Source organism: Trichechus manatus, unplaced genomic scaffold (genome assembly GCF_000243295.1).
Source record: "Trichechus manatus latirostris isolate Lorelei unplaced genomic scaffold, TriManLat1.0 scaffold00058, whole genome shotgun sequence".
Taxonomy (NCBI): Eukaryota; Metazoa; Chordata; class Mammalia; order Sirenia; family Trichechidae; genus Trichechus; species Trichechus manatus.
In genome coordinates, this window is record NW_004443994.1 from 7,599,805 (window position 1) to 7,623,105 (window position 23,301).

Genomic DNA, 23,301 nt, shown 5'->3' on the forward strand with positions numbered 1-23,301 from the left:
AAAAAGGTTGAGAAGCGAGAGGGTTGACATGTCGTGGGGTTGTTAACCAATGTCATAAAACAATATGTGTACTACTGTTTCATGAGAAACTATCTGTTCTGTAAACCTTCACCTGAAGTACAATTTAAAAAAAAAAAGAATTGATAAACATAATAGGCTGCTTCTCAGTTACTTATTAAGTTTCAAGTGTTTCTGTCTGTTATTTGGACTAGTATCACAGTATTTTGGTAATTATAGCTTTGTAATCCCTTTTAATATATGGTAGAGCTAATTTCTCCCATTCTTATATTGTTTTATTTGCCCCTAAACCCCTATTACTAGTACACTAAAGTAGTTAAGAGACTAATTCTTGAAGTTAGGCAGATTTAGCCCAAATCCTTGCTCTACAATTAATACCTGTGAATGTCATTTAATGTCTTAGAATCTCTATTTCCTCATCTAGCCAATTAAGAGTAATAATACCTACAAGGATATTAGAAGAATTAAATGAGAACACTAGTATATATCTAACATATACTTAATATATACTTGATTAATGACAGGCATTATTCTTATTATTTTTTAAGTTAGGCATAAATATCATTTTATTATTTGAATCTGTTTTGTAAAATTATTCTTTAGTTTTTTTTATTCTACTGGACTTTTACGAGGAATTAAATTTGCCTACAATTGCTAAGATGTACTCTGTGGAGAAATCAGTATCTTTATATAACATGAAATTTTTCAATCAATGAATTTACTTTTGTCTGACCTTTTATTCTCATCTTTTAAAAATGTGCATGTGTAAAGTTTTTCACTGTTTATTCATATAGCTTCTATCCTATATTTCACTGAGGTTACTTGTATCTAAGCTTTTATTTTTAAGTTGAACATTTTTCCCCAAGATATTCTGAACTGTTTGTTGCTGATATATAGGAAACCTAATGATTAAATTATATCACTTGACTCAATTCTCATTAGTTTTTCAATATCTTCCTTTATAATCACATTTTCTGGAATTATGAAGAGTGTTTTCTAAAATTTACAGTAAAAATCACAAAGAGAATGGTCAATAGAAAATGACCTTTTACATAAAAACACATCTTGTAAATTTGCAAAACAAACATAAACAAGTAGTTTTTGCCTTATCAAATAAGAAAAGAGAAAATGAGACTGAGAGTAGTGAAATGGGAACTTGTCGCTAAGAAGAATATACCCTGGAAAGATTCTCTTGGAACTTTACTTGATACACATCAAAAGTCTTGAAAATGCTCATATCCTGTAACTCAATAATTCTACTTTTTACAATTAGCTATTGGAATAATACTGGAATTGGAAGAAGGACCTGGCAATCTACTTCTGAAAAAACTGGCCAATGAAAACCTTAAGAATAGCAGAACATTGTCTGATACAGTGCCGGAAGATGAGTCCTTCCGTTTGGAAGGCACTCAAAATACAACTGGGGAAGAGCTGCCTCCTCAAAGTAGGGTCAACCATAATGATGTGGATGGAGTAAAGCTTTTGGGACCTTCATATGCTGATGTGGCATCATTCAGAATGAGAAAAAACAGTTGCAAATATCTATTAATAATTAGAATGTGGAATTATGAAGTATGAATCTAAGAAAATTAGAAGTGGTCAAAGATGAAATGGAAGGCTTGAAAATCAATATTCAGGCATTAGTGAGCAGAAACGAACTGGTATTGGCCATTTTGAATCAGACAATCATATGGTCTGCTATGCTGGGAATGACAACTTGAAGAGGAATGGTGGCACATTCATAGTCAAGAAGAACATTTCAACATCTATCCTGAAGAACAAAGCTCTCAGTGATAGGGTAATATCCATATGTCTACAAGGAAGACCAGTTAATAGGACTATTATTCAAATTTACGCACCAACCACTAAGGCCACAGATGAAGAAATTGAAGATTTTTACCAACTTCTGCAGTCTGAAATTGATCAAACATGCAATCAAGATGCATTGATAACTACTAGTGATTGGAATGCGAAAGCTGGAAACAAAGAAGGCTCAGGAGTTGGAAAATATGGCCTTTGTGATAGAAACGATGCCGGAGATCATATGATAGAGTTCTGGAAGACTGATGACCTATTCACTGCAAATACCTTTTTCAACAACATAAACAGCAACTATACACGTGGACCTTGCCGGATGGAATACACAGGAATTAAATCGACTACATCTGTGGAAAGAGATGATGGAGTAGCTCAGTATCATCAGTCAGAACAAGGCCAAGGGCCAACTGCAGAAGAGACCATCAATTGCTCTGCAGTGGAGTGAATTATTTAATATGGCCCTTCTAGCCATAGTTTTTGTAAGTCCCACCAAATAACTTGGTGTGACTATGCAAATGAAGTGCCTGTGGCCCACCAAAGGGATTGGATAGCTTGCTAATAATGTAAATAAGGTGAATGGCACCCTTGTGGGGGTGAGACCATGCAAATAAGGTGTGCGGAACTCTAACGAGGGGATTGGTCAGTTTTGCCATCCCACTAGGCTTAAAAGAGCAATCAATCCCAGAGTGGGAACTACTAACACCAAGAAAGAAGAGCTAGGAGTGGAGTGTGTCCATTGGACCCAGGATTCCTGCGCTGAGACCTCCTAGACCCAGGAGACAGTGAGAGAGCTGCAACACTGGAGACAGCAAGAGATGGCAAGAAGTAGCAGCAGAGAAAACAGCAGCAGCAGAGGCAGCTGAAACAGACCAGCAGGAGACGGCACAATGGGCTTCCCGGCCCACGGAGCAAGGTGGTTACAATGGGTGTACCAACCCATGGAGCAAGAGAGCTGAGTGTCTTTGGGTAGGAGGCTTACTAGTGTAGTGGTGTGCCTCCAGGCACTTATCAGAAGAGTTAAAAGAGTTTTGTAACACTTGCTTGAGGAGGGCAGAGGCTGGGCCGAGGGGTCAAGAGGATAAAGGGCCATGGGGAACAAGAGGCCAAGGGCCAGAGAGAAGCATGCCTGTGGACATGGCTGAGAAGAGGCTGTCCTGATTGAAGAACTGTATCCTGAGCATTCTTGAGTCTGAAATGTAACCTGTTACCTCCCTAAGAAACACCATAATCCTGAGTATGTCTGTGAGTTCTGTGTGGCCACTGCAACAAATTATTGAACCCAGCAGAGAAGGAAAGAATGCCATGGGAGGGACAGTTGGTGTCAGGACTAGTAACAAGATTGGAGGGTGGAGGCATGTCTCACCTCCACCTTATAGGAAACAGCCTTGAGCTGTTGATCTTGATTTTCCTCCCTGCCGCCTTGAGAAAGAAAATCAGAGAGGTCAGATACTGCACACACACCATTTTTACATGCTCATATGCAAGTCTGAAGAAAATTAGAACAAGTACACGAGAGACAAATATGACCTTGAGTATATTCCACCTGAATTTAGAGACCATTTCAAGGACAGATTTGATGCACTGAACACTGATGACTGAAAACCAATTGAGTTGTGGGATGACATCAAGAACATCATATGTAAAGAAAGTAAAAGGTCATTAAAAAGACAAGAAAGAAAGAAAAGACCAAAATAGATGTCAGAAGAGACTCTAAAATTTGCTCTTGAACACAGAGTGGCTAAAGTGAATGGAAGAAATGGTGAAGTAAAAGAGCTAAACAAAAGATTTCAAAGGGCGAATCAAGAAGACAAAGCAAAGTATTATAATAAAATATGAAAAGACATGGAGTTAGAAAACCAAAAGGGAAGCACATGCTCAGCATTTCTCAAGCTAAAAGAAATGAAGGAAAAATTCAAGCCTCGAGCTGCAATAGTGAAGGATTCTATGGGCAAAACATTGAATGACACAGGAACCATCAAAAGAAGATGGAAGGAATACACAGAATCACTGTACCAAAAAGAAGTGGTCGACGTTCAACCATTTCAGGAGGTAGCATATGATCAAGAACAGAGGGAACAAAGGAAGAAGTCCAAGCTGCACTGAAGGCATTGGCTAAAAACAAGGCTCCAGGAACTGACGGAATACCAATTGAGATGTTTCAACAAATGGACGCAACGCTGAAGTTCTCACTTGTCTATACCAAGAAATTTGGAAGACAACTACCTGGCCAACCAACCGGAAGAGATCCATATTTGTGCCCATTTCAAAGGAAGGTGCTCCAAAAGAATGAGGAAATTATCGAGCAATATCATTAATATCACACGCAAGTAAAATTTTGCTGAAAACCACTCAAAAGCAGCTGCAGCAGTACATTGACAGAGAGCTGCCAGATTCAAGAGGACGTGGCAGAGGGTATCATTGCTGGCGTCAGATGGATCTTGATTGAAAGCAGAGAATACCAGAAAGATGTTTACCTGTGTTTTACTGACTATGCAAATCTGTGTGGATCATAACAAATTATAGATAACATTGCAAAGAATGGGAATTCGAGAACACTTAATTGTGCTCACAAGGAGCCTGTACACAGAACAAGAGGCAGTCATTCAAACAGAACAAGGGGATACTATGTGGTTTAAAGTCAAGAAGGGTGTGTGTCAGGGCTGCATCTTTTCACCATACTCATTCAATCTGTATGCTGAGCAAATAATCTGAGAAGCTGGACTATATGAAAAAGAATGAGTCATCAGGATTGGAGGAAGACTCTTTAAAATAACCTGATATGCTGATGAAACAACTTTGCTTGCTGAAAGTGAAGAGGACTTGAAGCACTTACTGATGAAGATCAAAGACTACAGCCTTCAGTATGGATTAGACCTCAACATAAAGAAAACAAAAATCCTCACAACCGGGCCAGTAAGCAGCATCATGACAAATGCAGAAAAGATTGAAGTTGTCAAGGATTTCATTTTACTTGGATCCACAATTAACACCCATGGAAACAACAGTCAAGAAATCACATAGTGTTTATTTCATTGGGCAAATCTGCTGCAAAAGACCTCTTTAAAGTGTGAAAAAGCAAAGATGTAACTTTAGGGACTAAGGTATGCCTGACCCAAAACCAAAAAAAAAACCTAAACTCACTGCTGTCGAGTCGATTCCAACTCATAGTGATCCTGTAGGACAGAGGAGAACCGCCCCAGAGGGTTTCCAAGGAGGGGCTGGTAGATTCAAACTGCTGATCTTTTGGTTAGCAGCCAAGCTCTTAACCACTGTGCCATCAGGGCCCAAGCCATAGTGTTTTCATTTGCCTCATATGCATGTGAAAGCTAAATAATGAAAAAGGAAGACCAGAGAAGAATTGATGCCTTTGAATCATAGTGCTGGCAAAGACTATTGGATATACCATGGACTGCTAAAAGAATGAACAAATCTGTCCTGGAAGAAGTACAACCAGAATGCTCCTCAGAAGCAAGGATAGCGAGACTTCGTCTCACATACTTTGGACATGTGATCAGGAGGGGCCAGTCCCTGGAGAAGGACATCATGCTTGGTAAAGTAGAGAGTCAGCAAAAAAGAAGGAAGACCCTCAATGAGATGCATTGACACAGTGCCTGCAACAATGGGCTCAAACATAGCAATGATTGTGAGGATGGTGCAGGACCGGGCAGTGTTTTGTTCTGTTGTACATAGGGTCACCATGAGTCAGAACTGACTTGACGGCACCTAACAACAACACTGGAATAATAATCAAGCCCAATCAGCTTCTGCGGCATTGATTCCAACTGATAATAACCGCATTTGTTTCGAAGTAGAATTATAGTCCAAGGGTTTCCGATGGTTCTGATGTTCAGGAAGTAGATTGCCAGGCCTTTCTTCTGAGGTACCTCTGGTTAGATTCAAACCACCAAACTTTCAGTTGGCAGCCAGTGCTTAATCATGAGCACGACTGATGGGCTCCTATAATACCAGGTGCCAAAAAACTTTATATACAAAGATGTTAACTATTAGTATCATTTTTAATACAGAAAAGTGAGAAACAACCTATATATCCCAAAAGAGGGGAATCTCAATTTCAAATAATCCACTCTCCCACTATCATCTCCTATTCTTTATGAAATAATGCTATTCCAACATTCTCATTGGGACAAACAGGTGATCCTATCAACTTTTTATTATCCTTCACCCTGATGTCCTCTTTTCTCTTTCTGTTGCTGTTATTAGCTGCTGTCGAGTTGGCCCGACTCATGGCAGCTCCATCCACAACTGAACGAAATGCTGCCCAGTTCTGCACCATCCCCATAAGCAGTTGTGGATCAGACTGTTGTGATCTATAGACTGATTTTCGGAAATAGATCACCAGGCCTTACTTCTTTGTCCATCTTGGTCTAGGGGCTTCACTGAAACCTGTCCAGCATTGCAGCAACATGCAAGGCTCCAGTGACAGACCAGTGGTGGATACACATGAGGTACACTGGCTGAAAAATAAACCCAGATTTCCCATATAGAAGGCAAGAACTCTACCACTGAACCCCAATGCCTCATTCTTCCCTCTTTACCAAGTTTAATTTCCACTCAGTATAGACCCTCCCTTACATTTATCCCCCTTTGAAACCACTACTCTGGGTCAACTCTCCGTGAATCGTGCCTGCACCTATGCAGCTAAGCATGACTGGAGAAAAACACAACCATGATGTTTATTTAAATTCTTGATCACTAAATTCAGTTATTATTATGCCTAGTAATAACAATGTATTTCTCTAGTTCATTCTTTCTTCCACTCTCCTACATCACTATTTCATACTTGCTCCTCTTTCTTCAAACCAGCAACCGCATCCCATTATCACTCTCCACTGATAATCCTGCTTACAATTTCACTGAAAAAATCAAAACAATCAAAATAGAACTTCCACAAGCTCCCACAACCACATCCTACATCTTATGTGCATTTATGCCCATTTACGTTACTTCCTCTCCTGTTATTGTGGATTACCTATCCATGCTAGTAGTCCAAGTTAAGGCTCCTACCTATGTACTAAATCCCATACCCTCCCGCCTCCAGCAGTTATCGCTTCTCTTCCACACACCATCAGTTTTTCCTACTTGATCATCACCATAGAAACATGTGATTATTTCTCTCATCTTTAAAAGAAAAACATAAGCAAAAACTCAACATCACTATCCTCTCTGGCTACTGTCCAATTTCTCTCCTCTCTATAGCAAATTCTTTTAAAGATATCTACACTTGTTATCTCCAATCTTCTCCTTTCATTCCAGTCACGTTTTAGTTCCCATCACTTCTCTGCTCTTTTCCAGATTATCTCCAGGCTGATACCTCCAATGGTCATTAATCAGTCCTCATCTCACAGAAACTATCTCCAGCACTTGACATGCTAAACCTTTCTCCTTTCCTGAGACAATTTTTTTTCTTGGCTTCCAGGACACCACACTTCTCTGGTTTTCTCTTGGCTTTCTTGGCTGCTTTCCACCAGTCTACCTAACCTTTAAATGTTGCCTTGTGCTTGGGCTCAATTCTTGAATTCTCGTCTCTGTTTTATCTACACTCATTCCCCAGGTAATCCCATCCATTCTCCGTGCTTTCAATTCCACCTTCTTGCCAATTTTATATCTTGCCAAATTTATATCTCAAGCATGTCCTCTCAACTCCAGATCCAAATATTCAAGGACCTTCTTGGAGATCTCCTAGATCTCTCATACTTAAAGTATCCAAAACTGAGCTCTTAATATTCCCTCCTAAACCAGAGCCTCCTGTAGACTTCCCCATCTTATATACTAGGAACTCAATTCTTCTAATTGTTCAGGCCAAAAAGCTTGATTCCTCTCCTTTTCACACCTCCACATTTAATATGTCAGCTTTACTTTAAAATATATTCAACCACTGCTCATCTCTCCAGTCCAAGTGACAATCTCTTACCTAGATTACTTCACCAGCCTTCTAGTTAGTCTCCCCGGTTCTGCTCTCACCTCCTGCAATCTATTCTCAACAGCATCCAGGGAATCCACTGAAGACTTAAGTCAGATCTTGTCCTTTACTGAAAATCCCCAGAAGCTTCCCATCTCACCAGAGTAAAAGCAAAAGTCTTTACAATGATCTACAACATCCTACATTATCTGCCACTCCTCCATCTCAGCCCCCACCACTCTCTTGTTCACTCATGATGTTACATCCACAATGGCTTCCTATTTCTCACCAGGCACACTCCTGACGAGGTTCTGCCCCTCTTTCAGATATCCTTGTATCAAGCTCCCTCACTTCCTTTAGGTCTTTATTCAAAAGTCATCTGGTCACCTCCTCTAAATTTTCAACCCAAACAGTACCATTTTACATTTCCGTTCCCTGAGGCACTGTTTTTCCCTTAACATTTATCACCATCTAAAATACTATACATTTTACTTCTTTGTTTATAGTCTGACATGCATACCAGAATGTAAGCTCTACAAGGGCAGGAATTTGTTTCATAACCACCATCTCAAGTGCCAAGAACACTGCCTGGCATGTAGCTAGGCACTATAAGTATCTGAATGGATTATTAAATAATTTATGCTACTATACCCTCATCAGATATTATTATGTAGCCATTAGTTTTTTAATGAAAAGCTTGTAATGCCACAGAAAAACTGGCATCCTAATCCTTCTTACATCACTAATACATCAAAGTCTCTCTTGGAAAGCAGCACTGTATATATTTGAAGGACACATATGGGCCTGAAAATAATACAAATCAGAGCTGAAATCCTTGATTTTCACTCTTTTCTAGTAATGTGACAACTGGCATATTATTTCAGCTTTCTGAGCTTAGTTCTTCACTGAAAAACGACAGTTAAGAACCCACTCATAAGACTATTATAAGAATTAAGGGAGATGATGCATTCAAACGGCCCATCATATACTGTTGAATAAATCTGAGCCCCAATTCTAATATTTCACATTGATTGTTAAATATAATTCCTGGATAGCTTTGATAATATCTGTCATGTTTTCTTTCTTATGCCAGGCAGTAGATACACAAGTCTCTTTTACATTATTCTCTGGTCTCAGCCTATCTAAAATACTTCATAATTTTTGGGATAGGAAAAATATTCAACTTCTAGCTAAAAATCAGTTAGCATTTCTAACATTTGTAGGACTTTAGATCTCTATGTCCCAAAGCACAAATGCAAATGTGGAAATTAGATTATCAGTTTGTATGTCAGCCTTAAACAGAGTGAGGGGGATAAAGGTTTTTCTATTTTAAAGACTTGTGGGTTACCCTACTATAAGCTAGAATTTTAATATTTCTTACCTCCTCACCCTTAGGTGGAACATCAATAGATTGGAAGAAGATACTGATAAAGGTGTTTCTATTAACAAAAAATTTCACACAGTAAAATGTATGACTCTCCATATGAAGCCATATTATCATCCAAAACTTTCTATAACACTTTTAGAGAAGGGGTAGACAACACATAAGATTCACAATCTTGACCAGGGAGCTCGCTGACAGACATTAATTCTTAGAATAAAAGGTAACCACCCCAAAGATCTTAGAATTAAAGTAAAAATAAACACCATAAACACATCTTACAATATCATGGGCTGATTTTATACTTCCATATCAAAACATCAAATCATTTGATGGTCACACCATTTGCCTGTGTAAAGAATGGTACAAGACTTTCTCCCCAGAGGCTTTTGAGGAGGACCAAGGCAAGAAAGTAATAGTTTGACAGAATCCATTCCCGTAAAAGGGACCTGGGGGGAGTTGTGAGCAAGGAGGTGGTATTTCCCATTTTACAGCAAGGCTCAATTAACATATGACTGATTAACTGTAAATAAGATGGTCATCTGATCATCAGGTAACTTGCCAGATCCAAGTAAAAAATCAGACATATCAAAGCATAAAGTAAAAAACAGTGCAGTCACTCAATAAAAACTGTTTTGTTTTTGCCCTTTTTTGGGGGGTAAAAAAAAACCAAACCCATTCTCATCAAGTCAATACTGACTCATAGTGACCCTATAAAACAGATGAGAACTGCCCCATAGAGTTTCCAAGCAGTGGCTGGTGAATTCGAACTGCCAACATTTTGGTTAGCAGCTGATTTCTTAACCACTCACCAGGGCAGATGGGGTAAAGAAAGAGATGAAATGATACAAGAATAAGGAAGAACTATGTGGAAACAAAATTATAAAAAAAGGAACAGACTACCTTTGAAATAAGCATAATTTATTTACCCGATATGTTTCACTAACTTTAATTCTTTCTTTCCAGATTCTTCTCTATAAATAATTTTATACCATCTGTGTTTGCCTGAGACACATGGAGCTGGTATTCTAAAGTTTTGTAAAATATATGAACTATGACTTTTTAAAAATATTTTTAAAAAATGAAGTGTTTTTAAAAAATTGCAAATATAGGTTAAAATCTGCTAAAGAGCTTTTCGAAAATGCCTTTTGGTGTTTCTATATCCATGTGACTTAATTTTAGAAGACACTTCTTCAAAAGCAAGGGTTATTCATATAACTGTGATTTTTTTTTTTTTTTAAATAACACAGTATGGTGAAATGGACAGGATGGCTTCCCCATCCTCAGATTCTTGATTTGCAGTTCCCAATACTCACAGTGTGCAATAACCCATACTCTTGCCTCACTCATCAGGATTACGTACTTTTTACATTCAGTAGGTTGAAGTGCAGGGTATAATTTAATATAACCCTTACTCATGGTACCTAAAAGAAAAGCAAGTAGTAGAGCAGCAACTGGATGACAGGATTAAAAAAAAGGGGGAGAGTAGAGAAAAACATCCACAAAATATCTTTTCCCTCTCTCAAAAACGTAGAAGTATCTATTTCCATTTGACAGGGAATAGATGACAGAGATGGGAATGAAAACACCTAGAAAAGAGCAGCCATAGTTTATGAGAAAGAGGTCACATATGCAAATAAGAGAGATGATCTCCCACAAGGCCTTTGAGGAGGACAAAGGAAGAAAGGGTACTAGTTTAACAGAACTCATTCACTTGTAAAAGGGACCTGCGGGGTCTAAATAAGAAAGTGGTATTTAATAACAGAGTTCAATTAATACATTGTTAATTAATTGTAAATAAGGTGGTCCTCTGGTGTCTTGTCAGGTCCAAGTCAAAAATCAGAAATACTCAAACACAAAGTAAAAAAAAACTGAAGTTACTCAATAAAAATTATTTTTTGTTTTTATTTCTGTGAGGGGGATAAAGCGATGAAAAGAAACTGGATCAGCCTGTCACTAGGTTCCTTGACTAAGCCATGCTCCTGCTCATCATCGCCATCCTGCAATAGCAGCATAAAAGCAAATATAACTTTCCTTAAGTTCCACCTCTCAATGGCTCCAAAAGACCCTTAACTTAAGGATTCCTTGGCCTACCAGTAAAACCAAAGCAGATGCTATCAAGTCAATTTCGACTCATAGCAACCCTACAGAACAGAGTAGAACTGCCACATAGGGTTTCCAAGGAGTGGCTGGTGGATTCAAACTGCTGACCTTTTGGTTAGCAGCTGAGCTCTTAACCACTGCGCCCACAGCGGGTACAAGTAAGAATTTTAAGGTACATATGGAATTGTTACGCCTTTCAAGTTGAAAATGTACCTGTTTCTCTGGAGGGAAGTAGTTCAAAAGTATAATCCTTGCTTAGAGAAGAGAAAACTGAATTAGTCAAAGCTCCTTGCAGTTCTAAGGCAGCCATAATTAGTTCTAGTGTAATGATTTGCTCTATTTGGTCTGCCTCAGATTATACTGCAGTGTCTCAGCACAGACCCTGTTACAGATTACCTTCTCTGCCACTTTTTAATTATGTTAAAAACCATGAAAGTATTTTTTTCTAATGACCCCTCAACAAACCTGGAAAAAGGAAAGAGCTGCTCTCTTTGACACTAGGATGAGTCACTTTGGTCACATTATTCTGGTTTTTGAAACGTACATTTTAAACTATAATTTAGTGGAATGGTAAATAAATATAATAAATACAAACAAAACTTCATTGCTAATTTTACTGCAGATAGGTAACAATGTATCAATACAACTTAACATCCTATTGCCAAATAACTGACTTCGATCAATTTATCTTTAGCACTTTCAAAAGGTCTGAGATGCTTACTTTAATTTCAACTTGCTCTTCCATTTCTTTAGTTTTTATTGTAGTGTATTCCTTTTCAAGCCTAAGAAGGAAAAATAAAGAGTTAAAGGTATGTTTTCATTTAAAAGCAGTTTTTAAATTATACATTTTAAAAATAATATACAGTAAAATCTGTGAAAGTCAGAACATGTGTAAGGCAGAAACCTGTCAGAGAAGGAAAACTCAAATATTTTCCACTAATAGAGAGCGATAAAAAGTGGTAAGACTTCACCCTGTCAAAGGCGGAACTTCCAAGACTCACAAAAACAAGGCAGTCCCACTGAGTTCCAGCTCTCACAGGTTTCACTTTATTAACACACAGAAAACATAATTTCTTTAGGTTACCCCAACTTATAATGTTAGACACTCATTATGAGACATAGCATGTGAATAAAGAGTTACAAGAGTTCTTATAAAAAATTACTTCATAAATGATAAAAGTAAGAACCATACAAAAGCAAAGTTTAGAAATTGGACACCAAACACAGGACTGAGTTTACAGATTCTATTCAACCCTGGACTTAGAAAAGAACCACCCATCCTTCCCTATCAAATTAAAACACATCTGTTCAGTTCAACTGGCTCTTATCCAGTTGACTTTAAAAAATATATAATAGAGAAGAAGGAACAACCATTCCTTACAGAAGAGTTCCAATTAATAAACAAAAAAAGGATGACCTTAATAGAAAAATCACCACTAGAATTCCACAATAATAACTTCTGCAAATACCACCAATGGGTGCTAACATAAGTGGGCCAAAGTTTAAGCATAGTCTCTAAGTATCTCTCTCAAAATATTTAGTAGTTACAAAGGGGAAAATACTAAGTTTACAGTACAGAATCCTGGCAGAAAGCATTTGAGCCTACTGATAAAGATTAACATCACCAGTAACATATGCGGACATCGTGCACCCGCTATTATGATGCACTAAGAAGGGCACATCACCTCTTCAGCATCCTTCCCAACAATGCATAACCTCAATCTAATCAAGAGAAAACACCAAACAGACCCAAATTGAAGGATATTCTACAAAATAACTGACCAGTTCTCTTCAGAAGTGCCAAAATCATGAAAGATGAGAAAAAGCTAAGGGAACTGTCACTAATGGAAGAGTAAGGAGATATGGCAAACAAATGGAATGTACTATTGTTACAATTCTACTCTAAGTCTAAAACAAAACAAAAAGCCCCTCTGCCATCGAGTCAATTCCAGCTCATGGTAAGCCCATGTGGTAGAGAGCAGAACTGTTCCATAGGGTTTTCTTGCCTGAAATCTTTACAGAAGCAGATCATCAGGCCTTTCTCCCATGGTGCCACCAGGTGAATTCAAACCACCAACCTTTCAGTTAGTAGCCAAGCACAAACTGCTTACACCACCCAGGGACCTAAATTATCTTTTTAAAAAAGTTTACAACCCCACAAAAATTAGTACTACCATATTATTTTAATATCTTGCTCTCAATCAAGAAAGTTAATACCAAGTTTACTCCAAATATTAACCAGATCAGGGTCCAAATAAGTTTGAGCTGCTTCAAAGCTCAAATTCTTCCTCAAAGGACAAAAATCTGTCATGACGTACTTTTTCAGGTACTTTAAGTGCTTTCAAAATATACATAATCTCATTTAACTCACAGTAAAATAATAATCTATCTAGGTTGTTATGAAATTTGCCTAAGGTTACATCCTGTCTCTCACTATCCTATATCTAAAACAATACAAGATACAAAGACTCCAAAGAGTTGCAAAAGGTTTTAAACAATGGTTGCACTGCTGAAGTTTATAGCCTTCCCAAATGACTACTCTGAAGTAGACATCTTGTTGTTTATCATGCGATAAATGTTACCATCACTCATTTGTGCACCTAAAACACTAGAAGTCATCATTTAATCACCTCCTTCCAATTCAGTCACCAAGCACGTCCAATTCAATCTCCTTAACACTGCTCTAATCCATTATTACTTCTCTATCTCCACTGATAGTGTCTTTAAATAAACTTTATTTCTTAGAATAGTTTCAGATTCACAGAAAAACCACCTTGTTGCCCTAAAATTAAGGGAATTCTTAAAGAATCATGGGCACACGTGAAAAGGACACAGCAGCAAGTTCGAAGGGGCTCCCACTGGACAAATCAGGGACAATTTGATAGTAATGAGTTATAATCCACTGCATAAAGTAAGAATCCATGAATTTACATTGCTATAAGTAAATAATAAATGAAGAAAAAGGGAAAGCTCTTCCTTACAGTAGAATGACAAGTAATAAAGAAGGATGATGGAGTGAGAAAATCATAAATGGATATAAAACTTGTGAAGGAAAGTTTGATAAGCAGGATATTATATAACCTCAAAGTCTCTCACCATACATTACTTACTAACTGCAAAAGAAAAAATAGTAACTTTATAGTAGTGAAACCTGGCAGACATCACCTTAACCAAGTAATCAAAGCTAAACTAACATCAATTTTGAGACAAACCAGTATCGTATACCTGTCATATGATGTACTCAGAAGACACAATATCCATTGCTATGTTTGCCAAAAATGCACAAACTGAATCTATTCATCAGGAAACCTCAGAAAAACTAGAACTGCAGGATTTTCTACAAAATAACTGGCCTTTACTCTTAAAGATCAAAAAACACAAAGGATAAAGAAGTGTTTCAGATTAAAGGAGATCCAACTGATAAGACAATTAAAAGTAATGCATAATCCTGGCCTGGATCCTGAACCAGGGGGAAAAATACTATAAACGATATTATTGAGAAAAAATGATAAAATTTGAATACAGCTGTGGATTAGATAATAGTATTTTATCTAGGATAATTTCCTTATTTTGACAACTACTAGGTTTACGGTTTAAAAAAAAAGTCCTTGTTCTTAGGAAATACATATTCAAGTATTTAAGGATAAAGGACACAATGTCTCCAACTTACTCTAGAATGATTCCCAACAAGAGGAGGTATGTATTTTACCTATACACATACGTACATATACACAAACATCATCATTTACACATATGGGGGCAGAGAATAATAAAGTATATGGGGCAAAATGAAAACAATTGGTGAATCTGGGTAAAGGGTATATGGGAGTCCCTTACTATATTTGTAACTTTTTCATAACTTCAAAAGCACACTAAAATAAAAACTTAAACAAAAAAGTCAAAGGCTAAGACTGATCTCTTGCAACTTACATGTCTTAAAGGAACCTCTGAGCCCATGTACATACTACCCTTCTGCCTAAAATGCCCTCCTTCTCTTCATCTGGCCAACCTCTACTTACCCTTCTAGACAGCAAAAAGAGTGAAACTTTTAAAATCAAATCATTTCACTTTTGTCAAAACTCTCTAATCATTGCCCCTCAGACTTAGAATAAAGGCTGGCCTATGGTGTCCAGTAGAACTTTTTTGGCAATTTTGAAAATGTTCTCTATCCATGCTAATACCGAGCACATGAAATGTGCTTAATGTAACTGAGGAAGTAATTTTTAATTGCATTTAATTTAAATAATCACACGGGGCCAGCAGTTACCATACTGGACAGCACAGCTTTAAACCTCTCTAACTCGCCACCACATCTCTGACCTCACTGCCCACCAGACTCCTATTTGTCTGTGCTATTCCAGCCACACTCACTTTCTTGCTGTTCCTTGAACATATCAATCACATTCCTCCCTTAGCCTTTATGCCTACTATTCACTCAGCATGGAATACACTTTCTCCAATAATCACATGGCTTCCTCTCTACTTCTTTAGGTGTTTGTTCAAGCGGTAACTTACCAGCAAGACCTTGTCTGACTGCCCTATCTAAAAATAGCACCCCATCACTCTCTGTCCCTTCATCCTGCTTTACTTTTCTTTGTGGCACTTTCACTGATGGAAATTATACTTTATATAAAATCTCTGTCAGTCTTCTGCACTGCTGTAAGTTCCACAACAGCAGGGACTTTCTGTTGTAGTCATCATTTAACTCCAGGAATTACTATAAACAGTACTCCGTAAGTTTGTCAAAACTGTACTAAGGTGTCATCCTGTTCAGAAAACAATCTGAATTTTCATTCTCTGCCATCTTCCTACGCTACCATGTCAGTGGCCCTGAAATTTTTCTGCTCACATACCCACTTAAAGAATGTCTCCTCTTAAACATTTTAAAGAAGACTTCTAAATTTTTTTCACCTGAAGTGTACGTAGTTGCAAAGCATATAATTTACATGTGCTCTGAAATTTTTGCACTGAAACTTTAAATGAGACTAATCTCATTTAATTTATGGAACATCTACCCTATAACCTGATTGGCAGAACTAGTCATTACTATTAACTCAATGATTCAAAGTGTATTTACTTTCTGTCATTAAAATCTGCCTTCAATTTTCAAATCAAACATGTTAATACTTGCCCCTGTGATCACCATTCTACCATCTCTTAACTCCAATTCTGAGAAGGACAGGCAGCCTTGCCAAGTGTTGGTCAGCTGTATGAAGTAAAGAGCCACTTCCTTCAATTTTTCTTGCTTTGCTCTCTCAGAGGACAGTCCTTCAGGAGCAATGCATTCTGGAATTGTCCCTTTTGTTTGGTGCCTCACAGTTTTTCACATATCAAAGTAATGAATGTATCATAGTAAGATTTGGGGTGGGTAACAGGTATGTCCTCCCTTTATAAAGTGGGAGAAGGCAGCTTGTGAAAGAAGGGATAGAAAGGAGAACCAAGCCATCGCTACCATAGGAATGTTATGGCAGATAAATTTTAGGAAAGAATACAGATAAAAATGGAAAATCTAGTCACCATGCTGTAGAATGTTTTTCTGACCCTCAGCAAGCTATGTACACCGCTTTAAAGACATATGGATTAGGTATCTTTCTTACGTGTTACATTAAATTAATAATCTATGGTATTAGCATTTACCACACTATAATAAGCTATTTACTTCTCTGTTCTGCAACCTTCCAACCTACAGGAAGCTCAAACTTTTCTTCAAAGCCAGGTCCAAGTCTTCATTTGTGACATAGTCCAAGAGCATTACTTAGTAGAAATGGAAGAGACTCATTTTTTAATACTGGCAAATGACTACTATCCAGAATATACATAAACAACTACTAATCAATAAGAAGTAGTCAATGTAATAAGTAGACAATGTAATAGAAAATGGAGGAAAGAAAAAAAAAAAACAACAGAAAACACTCAAGGCCAATAAACACAAGCTTCACCATTTTACATTCCCACCAGCAATGGATAAGGTTGCCAATTTCTTCATATCTTCATCAACACTTGTTATTTTCCATTTTTCTAATAGTCATCCTAGTGGGGGTGAAGTGGTATTTCACTGCGGTTTTGATTTGCATTTCCCTAATGACTAAAGACATTGAGCATCTTTCCATGTGTCTATTGGATTTGTATGTCTTCTTTGGTGAAACGCCTATTCAAGTCTTTTGTCCATTTTTTGACTGAGTTGTTTGTCTTTCTGTTGTTGAGGTGTAGGAATTCTTTATATATATCCTGGATATTTAACCCTTATCAGATATCTAGTTCCCCCAAATTTTCTCCCATTCTGTAGGCTGTGTCTTTACTTTCTAGATAAAGCCCTTTGATGCACAAAAATTTTTAATTTTGATAAAGTCCAGTTTATCTATTTTGTCTTTTGTTGCTAGTGTGAAGATTCCATTGCTGAAAACTAGGTCCCAAAGCACTACTCCTGTGTTTCGTTTTGAGTGTTTCATGGTTTTAGCAACAATTATGGGTGGTGGCTGCACAAGAGTTAATTTTTAAATCTGGTGTGAAGTATGGGTCCAACTTCATTCTTTTGCATGTGAAGATCCATTTGTCCCAGCACCAGTTACTGAAGAGACTATTCTTTCCCCACTGGATGGACTTAGCACCCTTGTCACAAAATCAATTGGCCATAGATACACAGGTTTATTTCTTGACTCTCAATGTTATTCCATTGATCTATATGTCTATTGTTATAGCAGCACCACACTACTTAGATTACTGTAGCTTTGTAATACTTACTTTTTCATTTTTTTTGAGTTGTATTTGACTTGGTAAGCTGCCTGGATTAATCTGTCTGTACCACCATCAAACTGATGTGGAATGACCTTCTGAAAGTGCTAAGATACAATAAAAGAAAAACATAAGAACTATTTAGTGCCCATTATTATTAAGTGATTAACAGTCAAAACTAAAGGCATTCAAGAAATCATGAACTGACTTACCTGCAACATCCCTTCCATGTCAAGTTGCATTAGTTCTGCCTGATTCATTTGAAGGAGTGCTAATCCTACTCGAAACACTATTTCTAAGCCCTGAGGAAACAAATTATATAAATCTAAATTTGTCTTACTCTTCCTCAACAAAAACCGATCATTCAAAATAGTATTAAGGTAAACATTTAGGGATTTTAACTAGGAATCAGCAAACATCTTCTGTAAAGAGTCAAACAGTAAATACCTTAGGCTTTGCAGGCCATATGGTATCTGTAACAACTACTCAGCTTAGCTGTTAAAGCCCTAGAGCTGACACAGACAACACAAAAGCGAACGGGAGTGGCTGTGTTCCAAGAAAACTTTATTTACAAAAACAGGCAGCAAGACAGATCTGGCACACAAACCATAGTCTGGCAACTCCTATCTAAAATAATCTAACTAGGTAATATAAATTAATCTTCCCAAGATGTTATTAATAACATTAACACTGGGTTCAGAAAATAAAGATCACGACTATGTGTCACTGACAATTAAAAGGACTACCTAGAATGTGTTCAGAGAATAAAAGCAGCTCAGTTTTACTCATGTATTACACTTCTTGCCTTGAGTAACAGATGTGTTGCAACAATATTAACTGTAAGGCAAATTTTACCTTTCACTAACTCTCAGTATATCAATCAGGAGGTAATACAGAGGTTTGATTAAGAGTGTGGGTGCCAGAACTTGACTGCCTACATTTCAATCCTGGTTACTTACTATACCATTTATGTACTGTGTATTCACAGACATGCTACTTAACCTTTCTCTCACCCTCAGTCGTTTCCTCATCTATCATCCAGCCAATGTAATAACAGTATCTACCTGATAGGGTTCTTATAAGCTTTAAAGGAAATTATCCATGTAAGCAGCTTAGCATGGGACACATGGGTCTCCCTTAATATTTCCCTCATTGCCCTGGCTCTAATTAACCCAATGATCTCTTTACTCAGCTCTTACTACTAGTTTATCATTGTTGTTGTAAGCTGCCGTTGAGTCAATTCTGACTCACAATGACCCCGTGTGTCAGAGCAGAACTGCTCATAGGGTCATGGCCGTGACCTTTTGGAAGCAGATCACCAGGCCTGTCTTCCAAGGTGCCTCTGGGTGGGTTTGATTTGCCAACCTTTCAGCTTGTAGTTGAGTGCTTAGCCACATGCGCCACCCAGGGACTCCTAGTCTACCCATTAGCTTACCTCAGACATAAAGATATCAAATATCCTTGTCGCAATTGGTAGTGGAAAAGTTGTAAGAAAGATAGTCAGAAACCAGGATGATGCATACATTGAGGTATGAAAACTCTGAGATTGAAAGTGTACAAAGAGCTCTGGAAGATGCTCCTAAAGAGAAGAAAAGAAATAGTTAAAACATAATATTGAGCGTTTTAAATTAGATTGTTGTATATGCACTAGAATTAGCCTATACCAGACACAAAGAATGGGAATTGTGAAAAAGCTGAGATGTAGAAACTGATACATTCAGAATAGTGGTTACTATCAGGGAAGGGAACGATATGGAGTTGGAACTTTGGCTGTGTGTGTAACATCTATTAATAAAAAGAAAAAATTGAAATAATAAGTAAAATTTTTACATTTGTTTAATTTTGTTAGTGAGTACGTGGGTGTCTGTCATTTTCTATCGTCTTAAACTATTTCACCAAAAAATGTTCTTAATTTTATTGTGCTTTAGGTGAAAATTTACAGTGCAAATGAGTTTCTCATTCAAAAATTTATACACAAATTGTTTTGTGACATTGGTTGCAATCCCTGCAAATGTGTCAGCACTCTCCTCTTTCCAGCCCGGGTTTCTTGTTTCCATGCGTCCAGTTTTCTGTCCCTTCCTGCCTTCTCGTCTTTGCTTTTGGGCAGGTGTTGCTGATTTGGTCTTGTATACCTGACTGAACTAAGAAGCATGTTCCTCATGTGTGTTACTGTTTGTTCACGATTTTTTTAAAAAGAAAAGAAATGCTATGTTGAAATACTTCCAGGTGCTAGCTAACATTGATCACCTATTCTTTCCCTCTACCTTCTCACCCAAAATACAAATGCTTCAGCAACTCTAGTAATTCAAAACATAAATAACAAATTAACTGACAATATAACACCAAGAAAGTTTAAGATTGACAAAAACAGGCCTACTATCTCAGAAAAAGGAAAAAATGTAATTAAGAATCATCTCAAGACCTACTTTGGCTTTTTCTTTAAAATGTAAAATATCTGCACAGCCCCTTCCCTCCACCAGACACAGAAAAGACTGAGGTGCTTATAATTCCTGTGGGTTAGGTTTTTTAGGGAAAAAAGATTCATAAAAATGGCTCTCATGCCTGCTGAAGCATTAACCTGTATTTTTGAAGAATTCTGCTCATCTAACTGAAATTTAAGTAAATGAAAATAGTTACACCATTATAGGGCAATATAGTGAACTTACTTCATATAAAAATTAAACCTTTCATATAAAAATTAAACCTAGAAAGGTAAAATAGTTCCAAGGTATTGTTCACTTAATTTTGATTACTCCACCATCACACTAGCAACATAAAAGAGAGATAAAAAGGGAAAGACAGGTGAGAGGATTGAAAGAGGCAGAAAAGACAAAGCAAATGGACTGATGACAGTGTCACAGTGTCGTGGCACCAGTAACAGAGCTTAGACTCTTCAACAGAGTAACAGGACATAATAACATGTAATAAAAAGACCTATACACTTAGGTAATGGGGTTAGGGTACATTGGGCACAAATGCATAAGGTCTGAAGATGAAAATTACAGTCAAGTTCTAAATTGTGATGCACCCGTAAATAGCTCCTAACTTGGAAGAGTAGGTCTAATTGTGTGCCGAGTGACCAAAAACTAATCATGTGAGTAGACTAAAACACTGATTTTTCAGTTCTTTTAATGCTTTTAACATGAAATTTGCTTAACTGTCACTTAAACCAAGATGAAAAAACATATATACAGACAATAGGCCTTTCTGTTAACACTACACATTTACCTGTATCATGCATTCAAACTGGTACATACAAAGGCCCAACTCTGCCATACTCGGTTTAAAAAGTTCACGGAGTCTATAATCTTGCATTAATTTAACAAATACGCAGAAAGCTTCTTCTTCTGGCATCTACATTAGGTGGAAAAAAAAGAAAAGCAACACAGCTTAATGTTCTGTGATATACAAATAAGCCAAATTATATTTAAACCAAATACCCATCCAACATAAATACTGTTCTGAGTGGCCATGTGATGTAACTCTATCACGGAGAATGAGAAGTTAGACAAACAAGTCTAATAACCTCTGAGAACCTCTGAGACTGTGTCACTGGCCTCATTCACTAATCCAACTAATGAATTAATACTCATTTAGAATCTGATACTCCTCTCTCTCTGGATATACAGCAATGAACAAAATAAACAGTCTCTACCCTCAAGGAGCTTTTGAACTTCCTAGTAGAGGAAGATAGCCAATAAATCAATTAATGCCAGATGGTGATAACTGCTTTGGAAATAAAATAAAGCAGGGTAATAGGGAGTGCTGGGAGAATACACTGCTATTTATGTAGGGATGTCAGGCAAAGTCCCTTTATATGGTAACAGCTGAGCAGAATCCTGAAGGAAGTAAGGGACTGAGCCATTCAGGTATCTGAAAAAAAGAGTCCTGGAAGAGAGAAGAGTACAAGGGCCCTTGATACTTGGCCTGCTCAAGTAACAGCAAATAGAGGGGCTACTAAATGAGGGGTGATGTCATGAGAGGAGGTTAGAGAAATAACAGGGAGCCAAATTACAAAGAAGTCACTGTAAGGATTTTGACTTTTATCTTAAGTGAGATGGGAAACCTTTTGAGGGTTCTGAACACAGAAGTGATATAATACGGCATAAATGTTAAAAGAACTTTTCAAAGAACCTTTAACTGGGGTTTAAAGGTACCAATTTCATACTTTATGTGTAACTCACTAGGAAATTATCAAGTAAGATAATGAGTATAAAAGCTCCTTGTAAAAAGTTACACAGATATTCAGAATATTTAGGCAAATAACATTTATCCAAATTGTTAAGCCATCTTTCTCAAAATAATAAAATCTGCTAATGCTCATTCACTCACGTTATACCAGTGAGCTTCAAAAGAGGACACCCCAAAGGATCTCTAGGCATTCCTCTTACTGAAGACTGCTTTTAATAATAACACCCTTTTCCTGGCCTTGACACAGCAGACAGGAGTTCAGAATTACTCTTGACAAAACTCCTACTTCCTTCCTTCCTCCCAACACTCATAGCCACACTTCTGCCTTGGAAACCACTACTATTAATCCTATCAAGCCCTACAGCCCCACTGATTTACATCAGTCACTACAAGAAGCCCAAGATCCTAGAACTCTCATCCCATGTGGTTCTACTGCTTCCCTATTTCCAACTCTCTCTAAACTTTTCGATAACTTTCGGGAACCATAATCTGCCAATAACAAAATATCCTACACCCTCAACCTCTTTTCTAAATGTTCCTTTCACTTTATTCCTTTAACTGAAATCTATCTCTTTCCTAAGTATACTGAAACGCCAAAAGCTGCCTCTCCCCTAACTAAAGTGGCTGTTTTCTCTCTCACAGCACTAGAAGGGGTCAAGGGGTGCAGAGCTATGTGTCCTCTTTGAACTTCATTGCCACTTTCACATCATTTACCCTCCCTTCTCGATGAAACACATGCCAAGACATATTACCCACTACCCCTTTTTTGTAGCCTCTACAAACCTCTCCCAAATATTTTTGTGAAGATTAATTCTCTGGCCTAGCAGATCTTTGACTTCCTTTCCTCCGATCATCTTAGTAGGCAGTTACTTGCTCAGGCTCTGGAGCCACACCACCTAAGGTTCAAATCCCAGCTTCTCCACTTAACAGCTATGTGACCTTGGCAAGTTAACCTCCCTGTTCCTCAGTTTTACCATCTATTAAATGGGCAAAATAATAGCACCTATTTCACAGAGTTGTAATGAAGATTAATACACATAAAGTATTTACAATTACCTCACTCGACTATGCCTACAATTCATTTTATACTACACTATCTGTTCTCTATTCCCAGCTCCCTCTTGTCCTCACGTTGCTC

The 23,301-nt window shown here is 37.5% G+C and overlaps 1 protein-coding gene across 3 annotated transcripts in view; it reads right to left on the minus strand.

Moving 5' to 3' along the window:
• Window positions 1-23,301, minus strand: part of EVI5 (ecotropic viral integration site 5) — a 286,322-nt gene that overhangs the window by 132,691 nt on the left and 130,330 nt on the right. For all 3 annotated transcript variants that reach the window (XM_023733439.1, XM_023733437.1, XM_023733438.1), the window contains 5 exons: window positions 21,201-21,326; window positions 19,408-19,551; window positions 18,185-18,274; window positions 17,982-18,079; window positions 11,962-12,022 (listed from right to left, as the gene is read on the minus strand). In XM_023733439.1, the coding sequence (XP_023589207.1) occupies window positions 11,962-12,022; window positions 17,982-18,079; window positions 18,185-18,274; window positions 19,408-19,551; window positions 21,201-21,326 (519 nt within the window). The remainder of the gene's footprint in view (window positions 1-11,961; window positions 12,023-17,981; window positions 18,080-18,184; window positions 18,275-19,407; window positions 19,552-21,200; window positions 21,327-23,301) is intronic.